Source organism: Thermobia domestica, chromosome 3, assembly GCF_964235325.1.
Source record: "Thermobia domestica chromosome 3, izTheDome1.hap1.1, whole genome shotgun sequence".
NCBI classification, from domain to species: domain Eukaryota; kingdom Metazoa; phylum Arthropoda; class Insecta; order Zygentoma; family Lepismatidae; genus Thermobia; species Thermobia domestica.
Window position 1 is genome coordinate 329,819,615 of NC_137456.1, and position 23,397 is coordinate 329,843,011.

The 23,397-nt window shown below is 36.4% G+C and overlaps 1 protein-coding gene across 3 annotated transcripts in view; it reads left to right on the forward strand.

Annotated features, from left to right (window-relative positions):
- LOC145681208 (uncharacterized) overlaps window positions 1-23,397 on the forward strand; it is a 140,540-nt gene that overhangs the window by 19,967 nt on the left and 97,176 nt on the right. Inside the window, exon 3 of one of the 3 annotated variants that reach the window (XM_081752733.1) lies at window positions 4,391-9,492. The exons of the other annotated variants lie outside the window; for them this stretch is intronic. Coding sequence (XP_081608859.1) covers window positions 4,391-5,600 — 1,210 coding nt within the window. The 3' untranslated portion in view covers window positions 5,601-9,492. Of the gene's footprint in view, window positions 1-4,390; window positions 9,493-23,397 lie in introns of those variants that run through there. 3 annotated transcript variants of the gene reach the window in all.

A 23,397-nucleotide genomic window follows, 5' to 3' on the forward strand; every position in this document is an offset into this window, starting at 1 on the left:
TTCTTGGTATGGGTGGTTTATAACATATTTCTTCATTTCCTACCAACTGTTTTTTTTTAATCCACAACCCTATATTTCGTGAACTTCACATTCAAAATCCTTTAATTTTTAATCTTCTTTGCTGTTTCATATCGAAATTCCCTGGTGTCTGTAGCATTGTTATATATGTATTTGTCGATCATTATGTTAACAAAAAATGAAAACGTGTGTGAAATACACTTCATATTCCCACACGTGTCTTCTTTCTGTGTCGTCTGTCCATTCACCATCTATCTTGATTGATGCAATTCGCTTTTCTTTACTACGTGCAGCATTCGTGATCTGAATTTTTGTTGTTTATTCTTCCCTTTCAATCGACTGTAAATCTCTCCCGCGATACCCGTTCTTTGGTATCATACTAATAGTATTGCAAAGTACCCAAAATCCTCAGAATTATTTTGTAAATTTATTTTATTTATTGTAAAACAAGAAAGCGATATTCAAGTTGTTTAGGAAAACAAAAACTTATAGCGTAGGCATCACACCACAATTATAGGAAGTTTTGCTATACGGAAAAAACAAAGTAAGGCATTTTATAAGGAGACCTGTGCTAAGCTCTACGCCACAAACAGAAAGTATCTGAATCACGGAAAAGGATTCTGCTGGTTCAGTACGGGCACTGGACTGGGGATTTGGAATGTAGATCGCATAGTGAAAAGACATCGATTTGAGATTATCAAAGCTGAACTACCTGTCCACAAAAATGAATTTAGTAATTTTAATAACCATCCTGACATTTGACCGTAATAACTCCGCACATTAGAAGATTTGTATAAACAGCTCAGCTGAATACTTTTTATAATATAATGTACGAGGTAAATAAAAATTACCCATAATGTAGCTGTAACAATTCTTATATTGTTCATCCTTACACATGTCCTCGTTTATTTTATTGATATGCTGATGTAATTATGCTTTGAAGGTTTGATCCTATTTCGTCCATATATTTTCCTTTTGTTACGGATAGTACATAGGCGCTCCATCAGAAGTTTGTACTAAAGAGGAAGAACGAGTAATGATCCAGCTTTTGTGATCGGAATATGTATCAGGAGCCGTAATCCATGAAAGACTTTCGTCACAATTCGGAATGTATGTCTTCCCGGTAAATAGTATTTAGAGATGGATTGAAAAATTCAAAAATAGTCGCACAAATACGCTCAATGTTGACAACATTTGTGGCACTAGATGGTCGTCCGACTCTTTCCTCGTGCGTACCACCAAAGGGACCATTTTTGAACTTTTGAATCCTTTCCCAGAAACTGCGTTGCTTGAGGATACTGTTTCCTTAGTGTGCCGAAAGTTTCGGACGGATTGCGGCCTCTGATGCACCTTCAGACCGCAAAAACCGGATCACTGCTCATTGTTACTCTTTGGTGCAAATTTCTAATGATGCGCCAATGTTCTATCTGCAACAAAATACGGAATTAGGATAGAACGATGGCCACAAGTGGGTAGCAATTAGACAAACGAGCAGATGTTAGTATGCATAATGCAAGAAATTATATAGCTACATCGCGGATATTTTTTTTATTTATCCTCGTATTTATGTTTGTTACATTTCTTTTCATAAAAAGATTGGAGCCTTTTTTACACGCAGATTTAACTTTTAAAATAATAAACAATAAACGCTGACAATTTTTCAGGATGCAGACAACTGCCGGGAACATCGTTTGACATATCATGCAATAATAATGTTGTAAATTCGATATAAAATATTGTTTTCTTTCAATAACATGGCATCAGCTTATTACGAAGAGCCTATTTGGTTTGTCATAAGGACCAGATTGTGTCAATTGATCAACTCAAATATCACATTTCGTGCTAAATCGAGCCTAGAGATTTGAAATCCAAATCTGAGATGTTTCAAGCACGTAATCTCCGGGAAGGGTGCTCTGGATAATTAACAGAAGATGCATATATTTTATCATTTTTTTAATTATTCTGAAACAACCTACTTTTCACAACATTCTATCCAGTTTTACTCAACGTGCTATATGTCGGTTTTCAGTTCTTCATTATGTCCTTGCCGCAATCTTTTAATTACTTATCCCTGTATTATATTTGTGGAGCTGAGAAAGAAATTATGCCAAGTCACATTTTTGCCCGAAAGTGAGTTATAATATTTTTTCTTACATTACTAGTATGAGGGACACTAAGAAGCTTTTGAGCTGTGGACAACTGGAAAGCAGGAAGTGAAAAATTATTTCCTCAATAAACAATAGATTCAGTGCAAACATATTGTCTTGAAAATACTTTTTCACTTCTTCTGTGAAATTAATATTTGATGACTTATACTACTTTACTTTTTAGCCGCAGACATTTTGAGATGTGAGGGCCTCTTTCTTCATTGATTTTCCGTTGAATTTAATGTTGATGATTCGTTGATTTTTATTTGACTTATAATATGGAACACATTTATTTTTATGTGTTACAAATTAGGGAGTTTGCGTGATGATAGCATTGGAAATTTTGAAGGTCTCTAACAGTAAGAACCCAGGATTGACGAACTTTACGCATTTCCTCATTAACCTAGCATCGAATTCTACAATTATAATATCATGTATTTGTTATAATTTTGTGAAATATTAAAAAAAACATTTCTCAAGTAGTTTAATATCGGAACATTGTTTAGATATGTATCACAACTACACACGTAGATATATTTCAGTAGACGCGAATGTCGTAATATGGATTAAAATCTGATACCTCAAAACATTCTAAGGATAATAGAATCACTTGTAGGGATTGGCAAATATCCTGAAATGATACCTTTGTCTAAACATTTGGAATTGTAATAACCTTTTTATACAGGGTGTCCGAGAAGTCCTTCCCTGATTACAGATATTGATAACTCAGGCTAGAAATAAGATAGAAATATGAAACTGGTGTTGAATTGTTTACAAACTATAAAGGTTTTTGTCTGTGTTAAGTTTGTTTTGTTTTTCCAAGTCTGAATTTTATTTGTTTTAGTTGTGTATAGTAAGAAACCCAAGAAACCATATCCAACCAACCATGAGAAGTCACAGTGTGTCCTGTGTTACCATGAGACACGATCATCAACCACGGTGCAGAGACAGTTCCAGACAACATTTGGGAGGACTCCATCTGATGTCAAGATCATTAAAGGCTGGTATGAGAAGTTCAAGGACACAGGGTCGGTTGCTGACCTTCCGAGGTCTGGTCGACCAAGAACCTGAGCAGACACGGTGGAGGCTGTGCGGCAGTCTTTTCTGAGAAGTCCTAAGAAATCGGTGCGCAGGACCTCACGTGAATTACTGATGCCAAAAAGCTCTATGCATGACATTTTACACAAACGTTTATTGTTTCGTGCTTACAAAGTGCAACTCGTTCAGGCCTTGTTGCCCGACGACGGTACACGTCGATATGACTTTGCAGTCGAAATGCTATCACGTATTGAGGACGATAATGGTTATCTCAGACGAATTGCCTTTTCCGACGAAGCGACATTCTTTGTCAGTGGAGTAGTGAATCGCCATAATGTACGCATTTGGGGTTCAGAACCCCCCAGGGAGGTCAGGGAGTTCACCAGAGGCAGTCCAAAGGTGAATGTTTGGTGCGCGTTATTGCACGTTCGAATTATCGGGCCATTCTTCTTCGCTGAGGATACCAACACATCTGCAGTGTACCTGGATATTTTGCAGCTGTATGCTGTTCCTCAGCTGCTTCAGTATCGCCCCGATGTCGTTTTTCAGCAAGGCAGTGCACTACCTCATTGGGGTTTGGACGTCCGTGGCTATCTCGATAGGACATTTCCTGGGTGATGGATTGGTCGTGATGGACCAACAGCTTGGTCTCCACGCTCTCCTGACATAACCCCATTAGACTTCTTTTTATGGGGTTATGTCAAGGACGAGGTCTACCGAACACGTGTACCAGATCTTGAAACCCTGCAGCAACGAATAACCACAGTCGTTGCATCGATCCCTCCAGTGATGTTGGGTAATGTGTGGATGGAAATTGAATATGGCCTAGATGTGCTACGTGCTACCAAGGGTGCTCATGTGGAAGTGTACTGATGTGACCAAAACTTTTCTAGTTTGTAAACAATTCAACACCAGTTTCATATTTCTACCTTATTTCTAGCCGGAGTTATCAATTTCTGTAATCAGGGAAGGACTTCTCGGACACCCTGTATTTATTTTAAATCTAATTGTTTTTGTCGTTTTGCTAACAGTTTCTGGTAGTTGTAATAGTAAAGGATCTTGTGATCAGTATCTCGCCATTGCTGCTGTATTTTACATTTAAGACATTTCTTTGTTCTTTCATGTTATTTCTATGCATTTCCTTTTTAATTAATTTCTTACTTGTTCCATAAACACACTCTTTGCAGAAAAGCGAATACGGTTTTTGCGCGAAACCAGGCAATTTCTCATTCAAATGAGAAATCTGATACTAGCAAAACGTTTTATAAAGGATTAACTCTATCGCTTATGTCAAGATCACGTAAAAGTGAAAAACATCATACGTATCAAAAGAATGTAAAACGATTTAATAAAAGAGAACTAATGTTACTAAATAGTGGCGATAAACGTGAAGAGAGTGGAAACGGGTGTACTGCAAAATCAACTACGGAAACGCACACTCTTATACATACATGTGTTAAACCTTGTATGTGCCAAGAATATGGCGGTGGATTTTGTCGGAGTTCTACTTCGAAAGCACACATTTTAACACATACTGGTGAAATTTCCCACAAGTGCCAAGAATGTGGAAGGGGATCTACTCAAACTTCTCACTTAAGAAATATCTTTAAACATACTGGTGAAAAACCTCAAGAGTGCCAAGTGTGTTGTCAGGGATTTAGTGGGAAATCACTTGGGACAGCGAACATGTTAATACGTACAGGAGAAAAACCCTACAACTGCCAAGAATGTGGAAGAGGATTTACTCAAAGATGTCGCTTAAGAAAACACATCTTTAAACATACTGGTGAAAAATCCCACCAGTGCCAGGTGTGCAGCAAAAGGTTTACAAGAAAATCAGATGTGAGAGAACACATCTTAACACATTTTGGTATAAAACCTCACAAGTGCCAAGAATGTGGAAAGGGATTTACTCACAGCTCTAACTTAAGAAAACATATCTTTAAACATAACGGTGAAAAACCTCACCATTGCCAAGTGTGCAACAAGGGGTTTGCAAGTAAGTCAAATGTGAGAGCACACGTCTTAACACATACTGGCGAAAAACCTCACATGTGCCATGAATGTGGAAAAGGATTTACTCAAAGTTCTCACTTAAAAAATCACATCTTTACACATACTGGTGAAAAACCTCACATATGCCAAGAATGTGGGACGGGATTTACTCAAAGTTCTCACTTAAAAAATCACATCTTTACACATACTGGTGAAAAACCTCACATATGCCAAGAATGTGGGAGGGGATTTACTCGAAGTTCTCGCTTAAAAAATCACATCTTTACACATACTGGTAAAAAACCTCACATGTGCCAAGAATGTGGAAGGGGATTTACCCGAAGTTCTCACTTAAAAAATCATATCTTTACACATACTGGTGGAAGGCCTCACAAGTACTAGTTGTTCAAAAAAGAAAATTATTACGAGATATCAATTGCAAGCGCACATCCTTATACATACAATTGAAAATGTTCACATGTGTAGAGAATGTGGAAAAATGTTTAGTCATACTTGTACTGTGAAAAGGCACCTCTTAAAGCACAGAGGTGAGAAACTTCATAAATACCTACCGTGTGTAAAGGGATTTAGTCAAAAAGGTAATTGATAGCACACGTCATAATATACACAGGAGAGAAACTTCACAAGTGCGAAGAATTTAGAAAGGGGTTTAGTCGAAGCTCTCATTTGAAAACTCTCAACTGAACACATTACAGTAAGAAAATTCTTACATGCGAAGAATGTGGTAAAGAATTTTAGTCGGAAAGATAATTTAAAACACGTCAGAAAACACAGACCAAAAATCTCATACGCGCTAAGAGTATTTAAAGGGATTTAGCAAAACTGCATTTTCATGGCACTCATCATAAAATATATTGGAAAACTTTATATTCCTAAAAGTTTTCAATATAGTCAACATTCAAGAATCTGTACATGAATAAAAAATGTAAAGGTCTAATCTTTCATATCACAGACATGATCTCCGGGGAAGTAGTATTAGTAAAGTTGACAGTTTTCTCCGCTACTCTATTGGTAGACCGTTAAGCGCCTCCAAATACCGAAAAAATAACACTTGAGACTTCTGGCTTTTTAGATTACTTAATCCTGTTTGAAATTATTTCAGTTTTCCAAGGATATTATTTACCAATTAGTCAGATATTTCAAATTGCAACAACAAGGCTTTCAAAAATAATGAAATATAAGAGAAAGTATGCAATATAATTTAGAATAAAATAAACAGTAAAAAAGAAAACAATATAGAGTTCACAAAGAAACTCTGTATAATATTTATTACGAACCCTTACAATATGGGCTGCAGTAAATTTTTCAGTGTCAAATCCTAAGAAAACAAATTTCATGTAGTAAGATTTTGTTCTTGCTCCTGTCTATGTATTTCAATCCTTGATAACCTTTTCTGAAATAGTACACTGATGTACAGTCATGTCCATAATCATTGTCATGTACATTAGTCGTTCAGATAAATAGTAGATATTTGATAACTAATATTCATCAAATTTATATTCAGAAATGTTTATTTCGCAAAATAATTTTAAATTGAACTTAGAATTTTTTTCCTTTGAGATAAAATTGTAGTGTCTAGTTATAAACAAAGTAAAGAGAGCAATTCAATAATTAATTAGATGCTTTTATTTTAAAACGCAATCAGGTGAACGACAACATGGAGTTAGTACCCTTATACTTGAAATGTCGAAGAAAATGGGCAAAGGGTATGAGCATTTCTGTCATAAAGGAAGCCAGGGTTTGTATGAAAATACCCCGTAATGAATTCATGAATCCTGAAAATATGCACGAAACAATCCCGCTCTCTTGTCTATTATCCCATCAGACATTGATTTTGTTGGATATTTTAAACTTTTGGATCAATTGTCACACAGTAGCAAGCTAAGTGAATAGATGTCAGGAGACGCCTGGCTGGCAAGAGCCCAAGATCTCCCTCCGAATTCTGGTTATTGATGAGACCTATTGTGCTGATATTCACTTTCATATGTTCGGCACAATCTAACTTTCGTTTCAGGAAACCATTGCCATCAGTGACCATCCAACCTAGGCCCCTATACTCATTTTTTAAAGACTGTAAGCTTATCGCGAATTAATAAATGATTATTAAGAAGTAAGTGTGTATCTCTAGCATAGAAATTCGTCCCAAATGAGGAAAATGTAGGAATTCAATTTATTTGCTTTTTGCAAAGCACTTGCCAGTTAAAAGTCAATAGGAAACTATTATATGATCAATTTTATATACTGGAAACGAGTGAAAGGAAGTACTGAGCTTTATCAGGAAACTAATTAAAATATATAATAAAAGTAATAGCGGGAGAAAGATCAAGCTATTGACAAAATAACGGCTGGAAAAAGAAGAAGCGCTTACAAACAAAACTGAATTTGTTTGGGCATTAATGAGTCAGTCGCTACTATTGTGGCAGATTAAATTGAGCTTAAAAATGTTCTGACATACAAAATTCCCAATTCGACTCTTGATTACATGGATACTTTTTGTGTGTGTGTATCTCTGAACAAATAACATTTAACTAGAACATATTTTACTAATATGTTGAAAATTATAAAAGTGTTGATAATCAGACCCTGGTTTGTAAATAATAATTAGTCGTATGATATATCTAATTACTTTCATGTCTTCATTTTCTACATTTTATTTTTAATGATTTACCAATCAATATTTCAAAGGAACGGTTGAATCCATTTATTGATTTTTAGAATATATTTTACATGATTTCGGGTCTGTATTAGATTTCTAGAAGATATTGTTAACTGCTACTCAATGCTACATTTCTTTTGAATTTAGTGTACATTTTTTGAAATGATATGTAAAATTCTAGGATTGGTATTCAAAGTAACGGAGAAAAGATGGGTCTATTGTGGGTATATTGAAATGACCATTTATCCTCTGTATTTTAGTTTTAACTGTACCACATTTAGACCTTTAACCCATTCTCACTTGGGTATTCTTCCTCCAGGAGAATTAAACGTTCAACCAGATAGATGAACCTTCATCCTTTAGCAGAGTTAAACGTTCAGCTAATCAAATAAACCTTTATTCAGTATGAAAGAAAAGTATTTAAAAAAATGGTTTAGGTTACGTTCATCCATCCTGTGAATGTATCTGAACTGCATCCAACGTTTGGATTAACATTACGGATTTATTTTTTACACTGTTCTCTCTATCTTAGACCTTATTTCATATAATATTGTCCGCTTCTTATCATTCGTAAGATTTTCTAACTTGAATTTTGTAGAACTCCCTTTTCATCCGACATTTGGAATTCTTCCAGTAGTTTTTAATCCACTTTGCATAATGTCAGCGTTTCTAACCCAAACTTCAGACGAGACATTTTATGATACTGTTTTCTGATTTTTTATTCAAAGCCGCACGGAATATAACTTTACCGTCCCAATCCTCATTTCGCCATGCCTATTCTTTCGTTTGTTCAATGATCAGAGTTTGCAGTTCCTCTTCACTAATAATGCTCCCTAACAGTGGCGCACGCAAAATTTCATCGATTATTATTCAAGGACGACCAGAGAAGTTTCCCCAATGGAGTCTCGTAGCCTCTGGCTACCCCAAAGATAATCACTGGTTGTAATTACTAATAAGCTTACCTCAGATACTAGCTTCTTAAAATTTTCTCTCGAACTTTCCGTCTTATTTTCCCTTAAGATTCCACTACGAAAGCTGTGTCATCTGGGAATGTTCTAAATCTAATATTTATATCGTCTATCAAAATACCGTCTTCGTTAGTATCTCTTCTATATATAATTCTATACTGGCTGATAGATCGATCTAGCTAGAGACTTACACTGAAATTCGAAGTGGAAGGATGGACGGGAATAAGAACCGATTATTCTAACAAGCTGTCCACATATTGAAGCTTGTTAAGGTTAAATACCTAAAATTCAGTATTTGGACTTTTAAATTAAAATAATTGTACACGTGTTTCAGTGTATTTTTTAAAATATTTTCCCTAAGGGAACAAATAAGATCGCCACTCTTCAATAACCACCCCATAGAAGCTATTCGAAGTCACACAAGTATGAGCCCTTAGGACTGGAAACATCTCCAAGACGAAAATGGAAAAACATAAAATTTTACTCTTGAGTAATAGTGTTCGCTAGCATTCTGCTTTCCCTGAAGTTCAAAATTTTTCTCTCCTTAAATGCTAAGCTTAAAGAACTTTAACTATTTTTGTTTCATTATTAACAATCCATTAGATTTTATGCAGTGTTAAGTTCAAGGTTTGAAATCAATATTATACATACTATTGGAAAGTCTAAGGAATTTCCAAGAGAAATAAAAATGAAATTTTTCTGTTTAAATACCCACGAATATGCCGATAAGCGTAAGAGAGACGGGTGATCAAGGCAAGTGAATGATGATGGGAGAACTGGTGTTACATAATGTAGAGGGAAAAGGAAGTACTCGACAAAACCTATAGACACGATGTTCACCACAGCTTATTTCCCCGGAGATTGAACCAGGGACTCAACCCACCAATTTCACTCCTCTGTAACAGAGCCACCTTGCTCCACAAAGACAAATATGTCCATAAAATTTATGCTAACTAGTAATGTAGGAATGGGCCATGGCAAGCGCTGCAGGGTTTGAGGGATAGGAAATTTTCTCGATCCAACTTCCTTTTCTACTCTAGCTTCGGAGATTTACTCGTTGGGTCCAATGTGCCATTCATTTAGTAATATGTAACTCTCACTGAAATGTTATTTTGTTACTATAATTTAGTAATATTACTAACAGTTCCTGAAAAAATTGAAATTTTCTTGAATTGGTCCCTTGGGATCAATTCGGAATGGTAAAGCCATTTCTGTATTACTGCGATGTGTTGGTCTCGTGCACACAGGCATAGCCTTTGTCATTTTGTAAGTTTTATGAACATTGATTTCTATGTTTTTACGTGAAGTATTTGTAAAAACAATCAGTATTATCAGAGCCGCATAAAAATTATTTGGGAACACTTTTGTACTAATAGCGATTGTTTGAGGGTGAACAAGATAAATATTTCGCCTCAAAAAATGTTTCGGTCTCTTGTATTTCGAATATAATTGTAACGAAATTTACTTTTGTGTCAGCTTGATTTTGAGTTAGTTCATCAGAATGGAAACCAGAATTTTTTTCGACTCATGAAAATAGCTCTTAATTTCCCAAAATAGACCTTTCTGATGAACATGTGGTACATCAAATGAAAATCCAGATTATTCACGGCGTAGTGATAAATGGAGGGGTTTGCGAATCAATCGGACGTACGAGGGAGGATCAGAAAGTAAGGTTACAAGGCCAATATTTCTGGAGGTTCCTTTGTTATAGAACAAATCCCCATAAGCATTCCGCCAGCGGGCCGCCGTAGGCCCATCGACGTGCGAATGGCGGGCCGCTGGCGGACGCCACCGCCGGGCCGCCTGCTCGATTACACTAATTACGCCTTCGTCCCGCCGGCGGGGTATCCGCCATAATCCCGCTGCTCCCCCGCCTTTAGCCGATACCCAGCCACTGAATTTCCCCACCTATTTCCCCATGTGCAAGACGTAATCGGTTCTACCGCAAACCACGGAGGATTGCCCCCAAAAATTTCTCTTCATATCTCCTTTAATCAGCTACTCTCAATTTTGGAAACGTATTGACACTTAAGCGCTGAAACCTTTATACCAATACATGGTTAAAATACAAAGATTTAACACCATTTTTTTTCAAGAATTCCATTCCCATCCGGAGATGAGTGGGCTGTGAAGGCAATACCTTTCAAGCATATCAGAACTACTATCTCGTAATTGTCAGTGAGAATTGTAATTTTCTAGTTGATTGCAATGAGCAATGCTTTAAGCAGTATATTTGACATTTTGCCAAGTAATAAATAACGTAACATGTTCTGCTGTAACCGGTCACGGAAAGTTTTGTAACCCAATGAACTGTCTGATAATAGTTACATGAGTACAGTGCTGCCATCTGTTGCTCTTACATCCTAGATCAGCATACGTTACCAAGCTCTTCTGTTCATATGAGAACCAGAACAAATGACGTTCACCACGCGAAGGGTGAAGAATTGTGGGTAATACAAAACCAATCCGTGCCGCCACACACACGACCGTAAGCTGGGACAACCGCCACGGTCAGCGTATGGTCCGAAGGCTACATCCGTCGCAGCACCGCCTTTGCGGGTACCCTGACAAAACCGTCATCTGGCCGCCAGTGGTTGCAGCTACTCAACCGACTTGATGTTCCGCTCGAAATCCGCTTATATACCGCCATAGTAGCGATCGGCCCGACGATGTGCGGCGGACAATTGCTTATGGAGATGTGGATCTATGCGGACCAGTGGTGATTTCAGGAATTGGCCGGAGGAACTTCTCCCCGAAAAACATGAAATTCCCTCGGGAAAGAGATGGAGTGGGTCATGGGTCAATAGCATGTGACCCACTGCGACCCATGACCCACTGCGACCCACCGACTCAGTATGATCTACCGACCCTCTCTGCTCACTGCATTGTAGAGAGTATCTTCTGAAGACTGGTAAATTTGTCTCCGTTTTACTTTCAAGACCTTCATTTCCCTTTCTTTTCCACTTGTTTCTGTCTACATGCCTGAGGTGAGTATATCTAACCAAGTGAAAAAAGAACATCAGGCACTTTTGGATATTGATATTTTTAATAGTAATAATAGCAGTAGGACTTACACTACAATTTGGCTTTCGAGATCTGTAAGTTTTTAAAGCTAACTACTGGAAAAAATACATTTTTGAATCACTGTAATATATAAATTATTTATAAAAAATTGAATGTAACTATGTGTGCCTGGTCATCACGGTCAAATTGCAAAGTCAAATGAAATTATTTTTGGTATATAGTTAGGCCTTAATCCAAATTGGGATGTTATCTTGCTTTTATTATAATGCATAATAAGGAGGTAGCGAGGATCCGAATTTTTGCGAAAAAAAAAATGAGTATCTCGCAAGCCGTTGAACTTACGGAGCTGAAATTCAGTGTATTAACTCTTTATTGAAAATAAACGGAATGTGTCCTAGCATTTTTTAAAATTCTCCTGTATGTGTGTGGGGGAGGCACTTTCTATATATGGAAAATTGGTAATCAGTTGGTTTGTAAAAATGATCGAAAACGATCGATGTTATTTCAGAAAAAAAAAATCAAACAAAAAATACAGTGCTTGGCTTCATATATCCATTGCTTTCTACTATAATAATTGCTTAAGCTTATGTTTATTATATGGAGCGCTCACAGCACAGGGCAATCAACCCATAAAGTTGTGAGAAAAATAGGGTTAAAATTTGTACTGTTTGCTTAATTACACAGAAATTTGAAGTTTGGATTGTACGCATAATTGTATGGAAAATTTTACACTTTTTTCCCTTTACGTTGGTCTACTGACTTTGATTTGAAACTTTGAAATTTCATCCTTTTTTCCACTGAAAAGTATTGATAATTCAACAAGGAAATAATTATACTATGTTAATTTTATTGAAATTCATCGTAATTTGGCACATGGCAAACAGCAGTGTGGTAATTGAAGTTGAACAAGGAGGGAAATTCCCATTCATCTCTGAATACTTTCCAGAAATCTCGTTCCCTTTCGCTTTCTAGACGGGGAGGGAACTTGGTAATAGTATCAAACCTTCATGTGTAATTACAAAAATTAAATTTATAAACAAATAAGAAATCATCAGTTTATGAGACTTTAATTGATAATTTATTCACACGATTCCCTATCAAAGGCGTGGTAGATGACCCATGTTTCTGTTCTACATGGGTTGACATGACCAACTGACATGGTTGATATGGAGAAGAGAAATGATACTTCTTGCTGAGTATTTGAAAACTGACCGAAAAAATCGTTATCAGACTTGAGTCTTACAAGTAGATTGTCGATGAGAAGTTGCAGAAATCGGGTAGAAGTATTATCAATTTCCACGACAAAGTGCGAACGGGGATTACCCCTTAGGAATTGACAGATGACTGATATTAGAAATAGATTAAGTGCTCAAACATTGTCTAACTTGTTGCTCATCAATGTTAATGGCCCACCGCTAGACAAGCTAGAAATAGACGAGCTAGTTATTTCTTGGCTGATGGATGGACATCATTCCACTGTGGATGATTTACCAACAGGAAATAAGTCCGATTTCAGATTTGTTTTAAGGTGGAAAATTACGAGTTACGGAAAATGTATACTTGTATTACTAATGGCTTATTTGTGTTTTTCAACTTTGTACCTACTTTTTAGTAACTCTCTTCTTTGCTTTAGGTAAACTACTTTTGAACAAATATTCATAATAATTGCAATTATGCAAATTTCTAACTTAAATTTAACGTGGTGTTTTAGTGATTACACAAATTACAATTATGAGCATACTTTATGAAGATTCTCTCACATAGGGTACCAGAGCACCTTTATACCCTATGAATAACTGATTTTTCAACTCTTCTGTCAGAAAAATACTGTGAACTGAGAAACCATAAACTTTTCCATATTGTACAGAGGTATTTTTGTGCGAATATAAGTTTCTTGTGGAATGCGTTCAGAAATTAACACTTGCAAGAATACTCTCTTAGTACAAGTATATTTTAGGCACACACTAATTTCCCCCCACCTCGAACTGTATCAATTTCCTAACTGACAAACACTTTACCATTTTATATCGTAAAGGTCAGATCCACCGTTATTGTAACAGTGGTGCTCGAGGGATTGACTAGAAATTCAAGCTCCGATTAGTGACAATTCAGTCTTGTTTTATTACAAGTGTGAACTCTTTAGTTAGTTCAGAAGAGGCCGTGAATCGTGTTCAAAATTGATGACGATGGATTTTGGTGAGTCAGAGTAGGTCAAAGTGGATGAGAGTGGTACATGGTGGGCGGTGGATCAGTGGGTCAGAGTGGCTCATGGTGGGTGGTGGGTCAGAGTGGGTCACGGTGGGTAGTGGGTCAAGTTTTCATTGACCCACGCCAACTCTGCCTTGGGATCATACATCGTATGCTCAATGTGGATTCCCAGTATTTTCGTTATTAATACGTTTCATCCCCAGTATACTGAAATCGACACCACTAGAAAATTAATAATAACAATAATAATAATAATAATAATAATAATAATAAGCCTTCTGAAATCCACTGATGGGGAAAATTCATTCAACACTTATACATATTTCATCGTGAAAATGTTATTCTAATGTATTTTACATCCTTTTCCTTCTTGGCGTATGCCTACAATTTCCAGGTAGTATAGGTAAAGTTGATGAGCGCTACCATTTATTCTTTCCACTTATGATCTAACGTCTGCATTCTTTGTTTCTCATCTGTCAACCAGCTGCATACACATTTATAATATGCTTGCAAACTTACATGTTATAAATGCAATAATTGCGAAAACCACAGTATGTATTTATTCCGATTCCAAGCAGAGCACAATTTGACGAGGGATCGCTCGTGATTTTGTCCGGAGAAGGCAGACACATTCGCGATGGTGGTGTGTGCATAAGGAAAGAAAAGTGTGGAAACTATCAACTTCCTGTTTTCCGGTGCAATTTCTCAAAATACATTCGTCACACATGTCAGTAAAATGTGATTATAGAAACAGCATTAAAATTTATAGTTCATAATTATGCAATTATAATGCAAAACTAGCTTATAGTGATCACCTACTACAGATTGGTACGTATTTTTTGTTCTGATTTGTTTATTACTCAAGCAGACGGTTCAACCAAATTTTTACACGTTCTTACATTTCTAGGTTAGGTTAGGTTAGAGCTTTCTTTTAGCAGAGCATGCACTAAATGAATAGCTCCATTACTACTTGCGGATTGACTTCGGAATTGCTCAGTATTGCATAAATAAAGTGTGGACGTACAGCATAAAAAGTACTGAGTGTAAAACACGAACCAACTTGTGCTACATGGCCACGAAGTGCACGAGTGTTATCTAACCGAGTTAGAGTAGGAGTGCAGTAGGAAGGTCCGAGCGGTTGCGTGCATGGGGTGCAGGCGCTTCAACGACGGAGTATATGTATAAACGAGGAAAGGGGAAGAGCACAGTTACACATACAATAATTTCTTTATCACTAATACTTCATTTTAATATGCTGTGATAGATGATGATTACTTACATTCATACTTTCATTCCTTCATGAAAAAGGTTTCACGTCGTATTTTAACTATGAATTTTCTATTTGGTAGTACCGTCTGCTCGAGTGAACCCTTAATTTGCTTACACTTATACCCACCATCGCAAATTCGCCTGTTCCCTACGAACGCACCTCGACTATAGCCTCCAGATTAACCCTTTCCGGTACCCGGCTTTTTGGGCTATATTTTACTTTCACTCAAACAGCTACTACATCGTCACTATTTATCCTAGGATCATGGTTCATACCTCATTCTCTTCAGAATGGAGCTGGCTTTTACCACTTGCATGCTCATACCATATACCAGGAGCGGGAAAAATGTCAAAGTTAATTTCGGAGGGATTTTTTTTTGTTGCATTTTGGGCCTTTCTGGAGCGTCCCTGTGTGAACGTAGCCATCTAAAAAAATCTGATAAATAGTACTTGGTACGCTGAATATGTGTGCCAAATTTCAAGTTTTTATCTTGAATACTAAGGGTGGGAGAAATTTTATCAGAAATTCCCACCATGCCCCAATTTACCGTAAAACAACCATGATCTCAGGTAAAAAAATTCCTGAGACATCCCTAATTACCCTAGGGTCATGTTTCGCCCATCATTCTCTTCAGCTTAGAACTGCCTTTCAGGCGGTATGACTCACGTGTCTCTATCATGTATCTAAGGCGGGAAAATCCCGAAAAAATGGTTTTTTTGGGTCTAAATATAATTTTTTTCAACCTTTAGCCCCTCTGGACCCCCCTCTTTTAACGCAGAGATCTGAAAAAAATCTGATAAATACTACTCGGTGGGCTGAATGTTTATGCACAATTCCAATTTTCCAGGTGGAAAAGTAAGCCCACCAAGACAATGTCCCATAGTCCCGTATACAGAGAAAATGTTTTTAAACATTCTCTGTGACATCCCTAATTTACCCTAGGATCATGGTTTGCACATCATTCTCTTTAGAATAAAACTGCCTTTCAGGCGGTACCATTCACTTGTCTCCATCGTGTATCTAAGGCGAGAAAATCCCGTGAAAGGATTTTTTGGTAAAAATTTCCCTTTTTCAACGTTTAGCCCCTCTGTACCTCCTGTTTTAACAGAGAAGTACGGAAAAGTAATGTGGTAAATACTCCTCGGTGGACTGAATGTTTGTGTACAGTTTCAATCTTCTAGGTGCAAAAATAAGCCCGCAAAAAATAATACCGAAAATGTCCAAAATTCCCCTATACAGAAACTGGAGTTTGTTTCTTTTTTCTATATTTTTAAGTTATTCAGGGACCAGGGAAATCTGGAACTTTCGTAATTGAAAGTCAGGGAAAAGTCAGAGATCTTTTCTCGAAATTGTGTGGACACCCTGTTTATATTTCCAAATGAAATTATTAAATATATAAATTAGGGCGTCTCTTCAAAAAATATGTTGGGCAACTGCCCCCTAATCGCCGCCCATGTGCACGATATTTTATGTATAGAGATAAAAGGTAGAAATCTAGCATCCCACATGCCTTTGTTAAGGGTTAAGTTCCAAAGTTGGGCATTCGTTTACAGCATTTAAAAAAAAAAAAAAAAACTTACAGGAAGGATATGAATAATTTCATCGTTTATATGCTTGATAATATATAAGAGTCTCGAAAAATCTGTTTATTTGTTACATATAAGCGGTTATAATCATGGGATATACGGCGAGCGGAGGGGACTACTTGGCGCAAGGTAACTGAACAGTTGCATTGTGGGAAAGAAACGAGCAATTATGTTATCAACATGGCGAATGTACAAGGGCAATGAACTAACAGTTTTAACATTTATGAAGCAATACGTTGATAACGAGCAAAATCTTTTAAAGGTTTGTGAAAAGCACGAATTAATGAACCTAAAAACAAATTGCAGAAAGTGTGGAAAGGACATAACGGTAATAATATACATGAGAACCCCCTGATCTGAGTTTCTTCTGTATTCTATTACCACTTCTACATGAAATACCATAAATGTTCTACGTAGTATAATAGTAGGAAGTATCCATGTGCACAAGACATGCGATATGCGTAGAATTCTCCCCACACACATAGTCATAGATAAAGTACAAGCTACTAGACATGCAGATATAAAATAGAGGTACGTTCTTTTTTATTTTCGTATCAGTCGATAAGTAAATAAAAGTCGCTTTCTTACCCCCTTTGTAAGTTCGTACATACTCAATGAATAATCCCTAAAAGTATGAGCGTCCTGCTCCTTCGGGAACTGATGCAGCTTCATGTAGGCCTATACTATATCCAATTTCTCAATTACTTATACAGACAATAAAAATATTTTATGTCGTTATACTTACCGACTTTTCTTGTATGTTGCAGTAGCGGTTCGTAGTCTGTAGAAGCACCGGTTGCAATATCAAAGGTATGTAAATGCGCGCAAGTGTTTCCCTCCCCCAGCGTTCTTGAGTTTTATCCAAAAAATATTCAGGAAATATGAAGAGGAAAGTCTTTTTAAGCTATATTTGTATATTTATTGATTGAAGTGTATTCTCTAATATTGATGTAATATATAAGCTATTTTTTTTATTTGAAACAACCACTATAACTGTACGTTCATAAACTATTTGTATACCCAGGTCCAAAACTTCTACACTCGTGTTATTGAACAAGAGATAAATTGAATATATAGTATGTGCTGTAAGCCATGAATGAAGGCGTTAACCCAAAAGAAGAAAAAAGCAAGGAAATTGCATATATTCAAGCAAGCAGTTAAACAAAAATTATTTAATTAAATAAGCTATGCATTATTTGAAAATAAAAGGTCTTTCTTCGTTCTTTTCGAACTTCAAATTTTTATATGACTTCATTGAAATCTGAAATGCTGCTCGCCAGGTTTTTCTGAATAAAAAGCATCGCTACCGCAAATATTTTCCGCTTTATTTTCTTTAGGGTACAGAAATACGTCTCTCCGACAATACGCATTTTGTTAGTATTTCTTTGTATGAATATAAGGGACAAAAAGTCCATTTTCAGTAACCACGTATTTTTGTCTGCTGTTCTACTATAAAGAAGCATGAAATCTAAGATGTTTTCCTTCGAAAATAATAATTAAAAAAAATAGTTTAATATTCCAACAAATTGGGCTAAAGAAGACAGATGATTATTGAAAGTGAATGATTTGAGATTAATTTTTCATGTTTTCTGCGAAATCGAACACGGGATCATGTGCATGAAAGACACAGAGCTAGGAATGAGACCAGTGATAGGACTTATTCCCCTTCGAGACATGATTTACTAAATATTAATATTTGGAATTTTTGTTAGTTTTCAATCGATGGAAATTAACCGTGAATTCGAAATCACTGAATTTGATGCTGAAAATATCATGAATATAGGAATTTCTCTATTGGGAAAGGTAGGTATATATTTGGTCTAGGAATTAATTCGTGCGGTTGGTACGCACACATTGAAGCTGTAGTACAAACACAAAATACATAAATACCTTAACCTTTCGGTAGTCGCGTCTGTCTATGTAACACGGGCAGTCGCGCGTTGTACTTTTTACAACACTTAACAGTAAAGATGTAATTGACTTATATTCACATTGTGATCCCATTGTCACATTCAAAATAGTAAAAATAAATAAAAATACAAACGACACATGCAATAAATTCGGTCAGTTACAATTCAGTCAGTTCAGTCAGTTAGTGACTTACAACAAAAACAACAACACTGTTGTACTTTTTACAACAGCGCGACTGCCGAAAGGTTAAGAAAAAGATTGTCCATCGCTAGCCACCACTTTCGCCCATCTGTCAGGCAATGTACGGATTCCGTGGCGAAATAAGTCCTAATCCTTGGAAGCGATCCATTCAGAGACCCATGTTTCGATATCTTCTGAAGAAGTAAACCGCTGTCCAACCAAATCGTTGTTCATGCAATCGAACAAGTAGTAGTCCGAAGGAATAACGTCTGGTGAATACGGCGGGTGGGGTAAAACTTCCCATCCGACATTTTCTAAATAGGTTTTGACTGGTTTTGCGACATGTGGGCGAGCGTTATCATGTTGAACAATAAGTTTATCATGTCTGTTCTCCCATTGTGGTCGTGTTCTGGCCAGAGCTTGCTTCAAACGCATTAATTGTCGTCGATAACGTTCTCCATTCATAATTTCACCCCGTTGCAGTAGCTCATAGTACGCCACACCTTTCATATCCCACCATATGCACAGCATAATCTTTGCACAGTGAATATCTCGTTTTGGTTGTGATGGACCTGGTTCACCTGGTTTCACCCAGGCCTTTTTTCATTTAGGGTTCTCGTAATGTATCCACTTCTCATCACCCGTAATAATTCGATGCAGAAACCCCTTTGTGCTCTGTCGTTCAAGCAGCAATTCGCAAATGGTTTTTCGTCTTTCAACGTCTCTGTTTTTCAATTCATGTGGAACCCAATGTGACATCTTTTGAATAATTCCCATGGCTTTCAAGCGTTTGGAGACTGTTGTTTGATCAACGCCTAATGCTGCTGCAAGTTGTTCCTGCGTTTGACACGAATCCTGCTCGAGCAATGCTGTCAATTCTTCGTCTTGAAATTTTTTTGGCTGTCCAGCTCGCTCTTGGTCTGCCAAGCCGAAATCACCACTTCTAAACCGTGCAAACCACTTCTGACACGTTCGCTCAGCTAGAGCATGGTCACCATACACTTCCACCAAAATACGATGACTTTCAGTCGCACTTTTCTGCATGTTAAAGTAATGCAGCATGACACCCCGCAAAAACACTTTATCAGGCACAAATTGCGCCATGTTCACTTAACTACAAAGTGGTGTTGTTGACGCTTTAATCCACTGCCCTATACTACGAACGATACGCGATGACAGGGGTTTGCAACACATGTGTGGATACACGGAACTGTGCGACGCTCCGTTCGTTGCGCCATCTCTTGTCCACCCGCACGAATTAATTCCTAGACCAAATATCTCAAAGTAGAAAAAAGAACGAACTGCGATTGCAAGGACTAGATATTTCTGCTATTATCAATGTTCATTTGATTTGATTTGGTTTACCATTCATTCTGTACATCATATTATATGTATATTTGACTATTGTGTCTTCTTTATTTCAGTTCTTAACTGTAACGATGTTTTAAGTTGGAGAAATTTTGTGAAAACAAAATCAAGCAACCTCTTAAACACAAAAATAATATGTATACTTCTGTGCATAGTAAGATTATTATTCTTTCAGTGTCACAAAATGTTTCCTATATTGCAAATTGCTTGCGGCCCCTGGTTCGATCCCAGGTCGCGTCTAGTGGGCTTCGTGTTGGACGAACACCGTATATGTGTGTTTCCTCCCATTTTTTTCATTCCAACATTTCATTTATTCCCATCATCTTCTTTAGTATATGGCCATAAAAAGTATTGATGAGAAATTAATTACAAATTACTTAACTGGGTGGAGTGGGAAGAAATATCATAAATACAGTATTAAGTCCCGTTGACTACATTTATACATACTTCCTGGTGTTCCATGTTGGAATCTCTTGATTTCATGGCTGGTAATATGACAATACCCCCCCCCAGAAAAAGGAAAATATCTTGCTTTGAGAGAACCGATAGGGACAGATCTTGGGGCAGTAAACATTCTTAAAAACTGCACCGATACGAGCACAAAATTAAAATACAGAATTATTTTATATTTTGATAATTTCTCTGTTTTAATCATAATGAATATTTAGGACCACAACTACCCAACTTGGGAAGGGCAAAACTCTTCCAATATTAAGAAAGAAAGAAACAATACTACCACCAGACACGTATTTGTTCTTTGCGAGTTTGTTTTGTGAATAACTTCTTTCTTCCAAGCGTCTGTATGTTACCCTATCAATTGAGTCAAGCGCTGCCAAGCGGAGGAATTCGTAACTATTACAGAAGCTGACGATGCACCAGTTGCGCAACGAGCTGCAACTGCGAACAGGTACCACATGTTAAGAGATAGGCGCTCGCCGCTACATGCTCAACGTTACTGCTTCCAGTGGCAACTCTCGCTGCAACTGGAAATGTAAATCTCTCTCTTTCTTTGTTTTTTTTAATTTATTTTTTTTAGAAATGGATCAATACTGTCTTGCGCCCAAGAGCAAAGGTTTATTCTTTACTGATACACTACTTTAATACATAAAAATATAATATCTAATACCTAATACCTTTTTAATACCTAATATCTTTAGTATTAAAAAAATATCCGGTTGCACAACTATGCAACATATAGTACCAGCCGCCACTGGTATGTTGTCATTTCATTTCATTCCAGCCTCCAATTGGACACCTTCTTCATAGGCACGACCGTTTAGATCCAGTTGCTTTCTTCCTATTGATGTATTGCAACTCAAATTCAACATAGCGTGCAAGGAATGCTGGTACCTTTGATAAACAAATGACGGTTGATGTTGCGATGCTAATTTGCAATCTCACATAAATGCCTATTCGATGTCACACAGGATATCATAAATTTCAAATTTTTAACAAATATATTTCTTTGATGCTGCTATAATTAGTATAATGATTGGTAATAATGCTCCTACGATACTCTCGTGAGAGAATTTATTCAACATTCGATAAAATATTCTTGAAATAATTCTAAAATATTGCATGAAAATATTTCATTTAAGTTACAGGACAAGTTACAAACACATTTCCATACAAAATTAATAGGCGTTCTAAAAATACTTCTTATATTACGAATGAATTTATTTTTAAAATATTCGAAACATTTTAAAAATTATATTTCATATGTTTTCTTGTAACAATAGAAAAAATTGTAAATGACATGTTGGAAAACATTTTATTCTGTTCATAGGCCTATTCTGTTTTCTTTATCATGTATGAAAAACATTTTTTGTGTTACTTCGAAAACATTTCCTTTCTCAACTAGGGCTAAAAGTGCGGGGGGACACCGGCCCCACCTCGAAAAAATATATACGGCGTCTCCCCAGTTCCAAAAAACAAATTACAATGGGCAAAGATAGGCAGGGGGAACGGCGTGATGTCATCCGCTACCTACCGTCAGGGGCGTCATTTCAGGCTTCGCTTGACAGGGGCAAGATCACCACCGACATAAGACTTTTACGTTTTGTTCTAGTATATTAGTAGACAATTTATTAAAGCATATGTATTTCTCAAACTTTTGGGAGAGGCAATTGCCCCCTCCTGCCCCCTAAATGACGCCCCTGCCTACCTTTCCCTCACCTTTTCAGTTCCACTTTTACCCCTGCTCTCAACATTGAAAACATATTACATTACATTCAACACAATATTTCTATTACAATTTGTGAAAATGTTCCTTACACTATTTTCCTACTAACGTTCTAAAAATGCACATCCTGTTCAGTGGCGTATTTACGATTTTGTTTCGTGGAGGGAATCTTTGCTAACTTTATTCCTGAAAATATGAAAATTGTGCAGGATATTTCATTTACTTTAATATAGTAAAACTAATTTCGCGGGGTTAAGCCCGGAAAGCTTATTTAACGCCACTGCTTCCTGTACTTCATTAAATGTTCTCCAAACACATTGTAAAAAATATTTCCGGCAAATATTTGGGATACTTCTCAGATATAACAAGGAATATTTTTTCTCCAGTGACGGAAGAGTATATTCTGAAAACAATGTAAAAATGTTTCTATAATAGACCTATATCAGAAAATGTTGTTTTAAAGTTTTATGATCAAAATTCGATAAAATATTTTGAAAATAATACTAAAATATGATACGAATATATTTAAGTTACAGAAGAAAATTACCAAAATACTTTTGTAAAAATTAAGTAAACATTTCTAAAAAATATTTCTTATATTACGAAATAATTTATTTTTAAAATATTCTAAATGTTTTTAAAAATATATATTTAATATGTTTTCTCCTAAAAATAGAAAATATTACAAATAACGTATTAGAAAACATTTTTTAAATATGTGGAATACATTTCGTTTCATTGTTTTCCGTATCATATATGGAAAACATTTTTAGTATCATTTCACAAATATTTCCCTTCTCAACAGTAAAAACATGTTAAATTAGA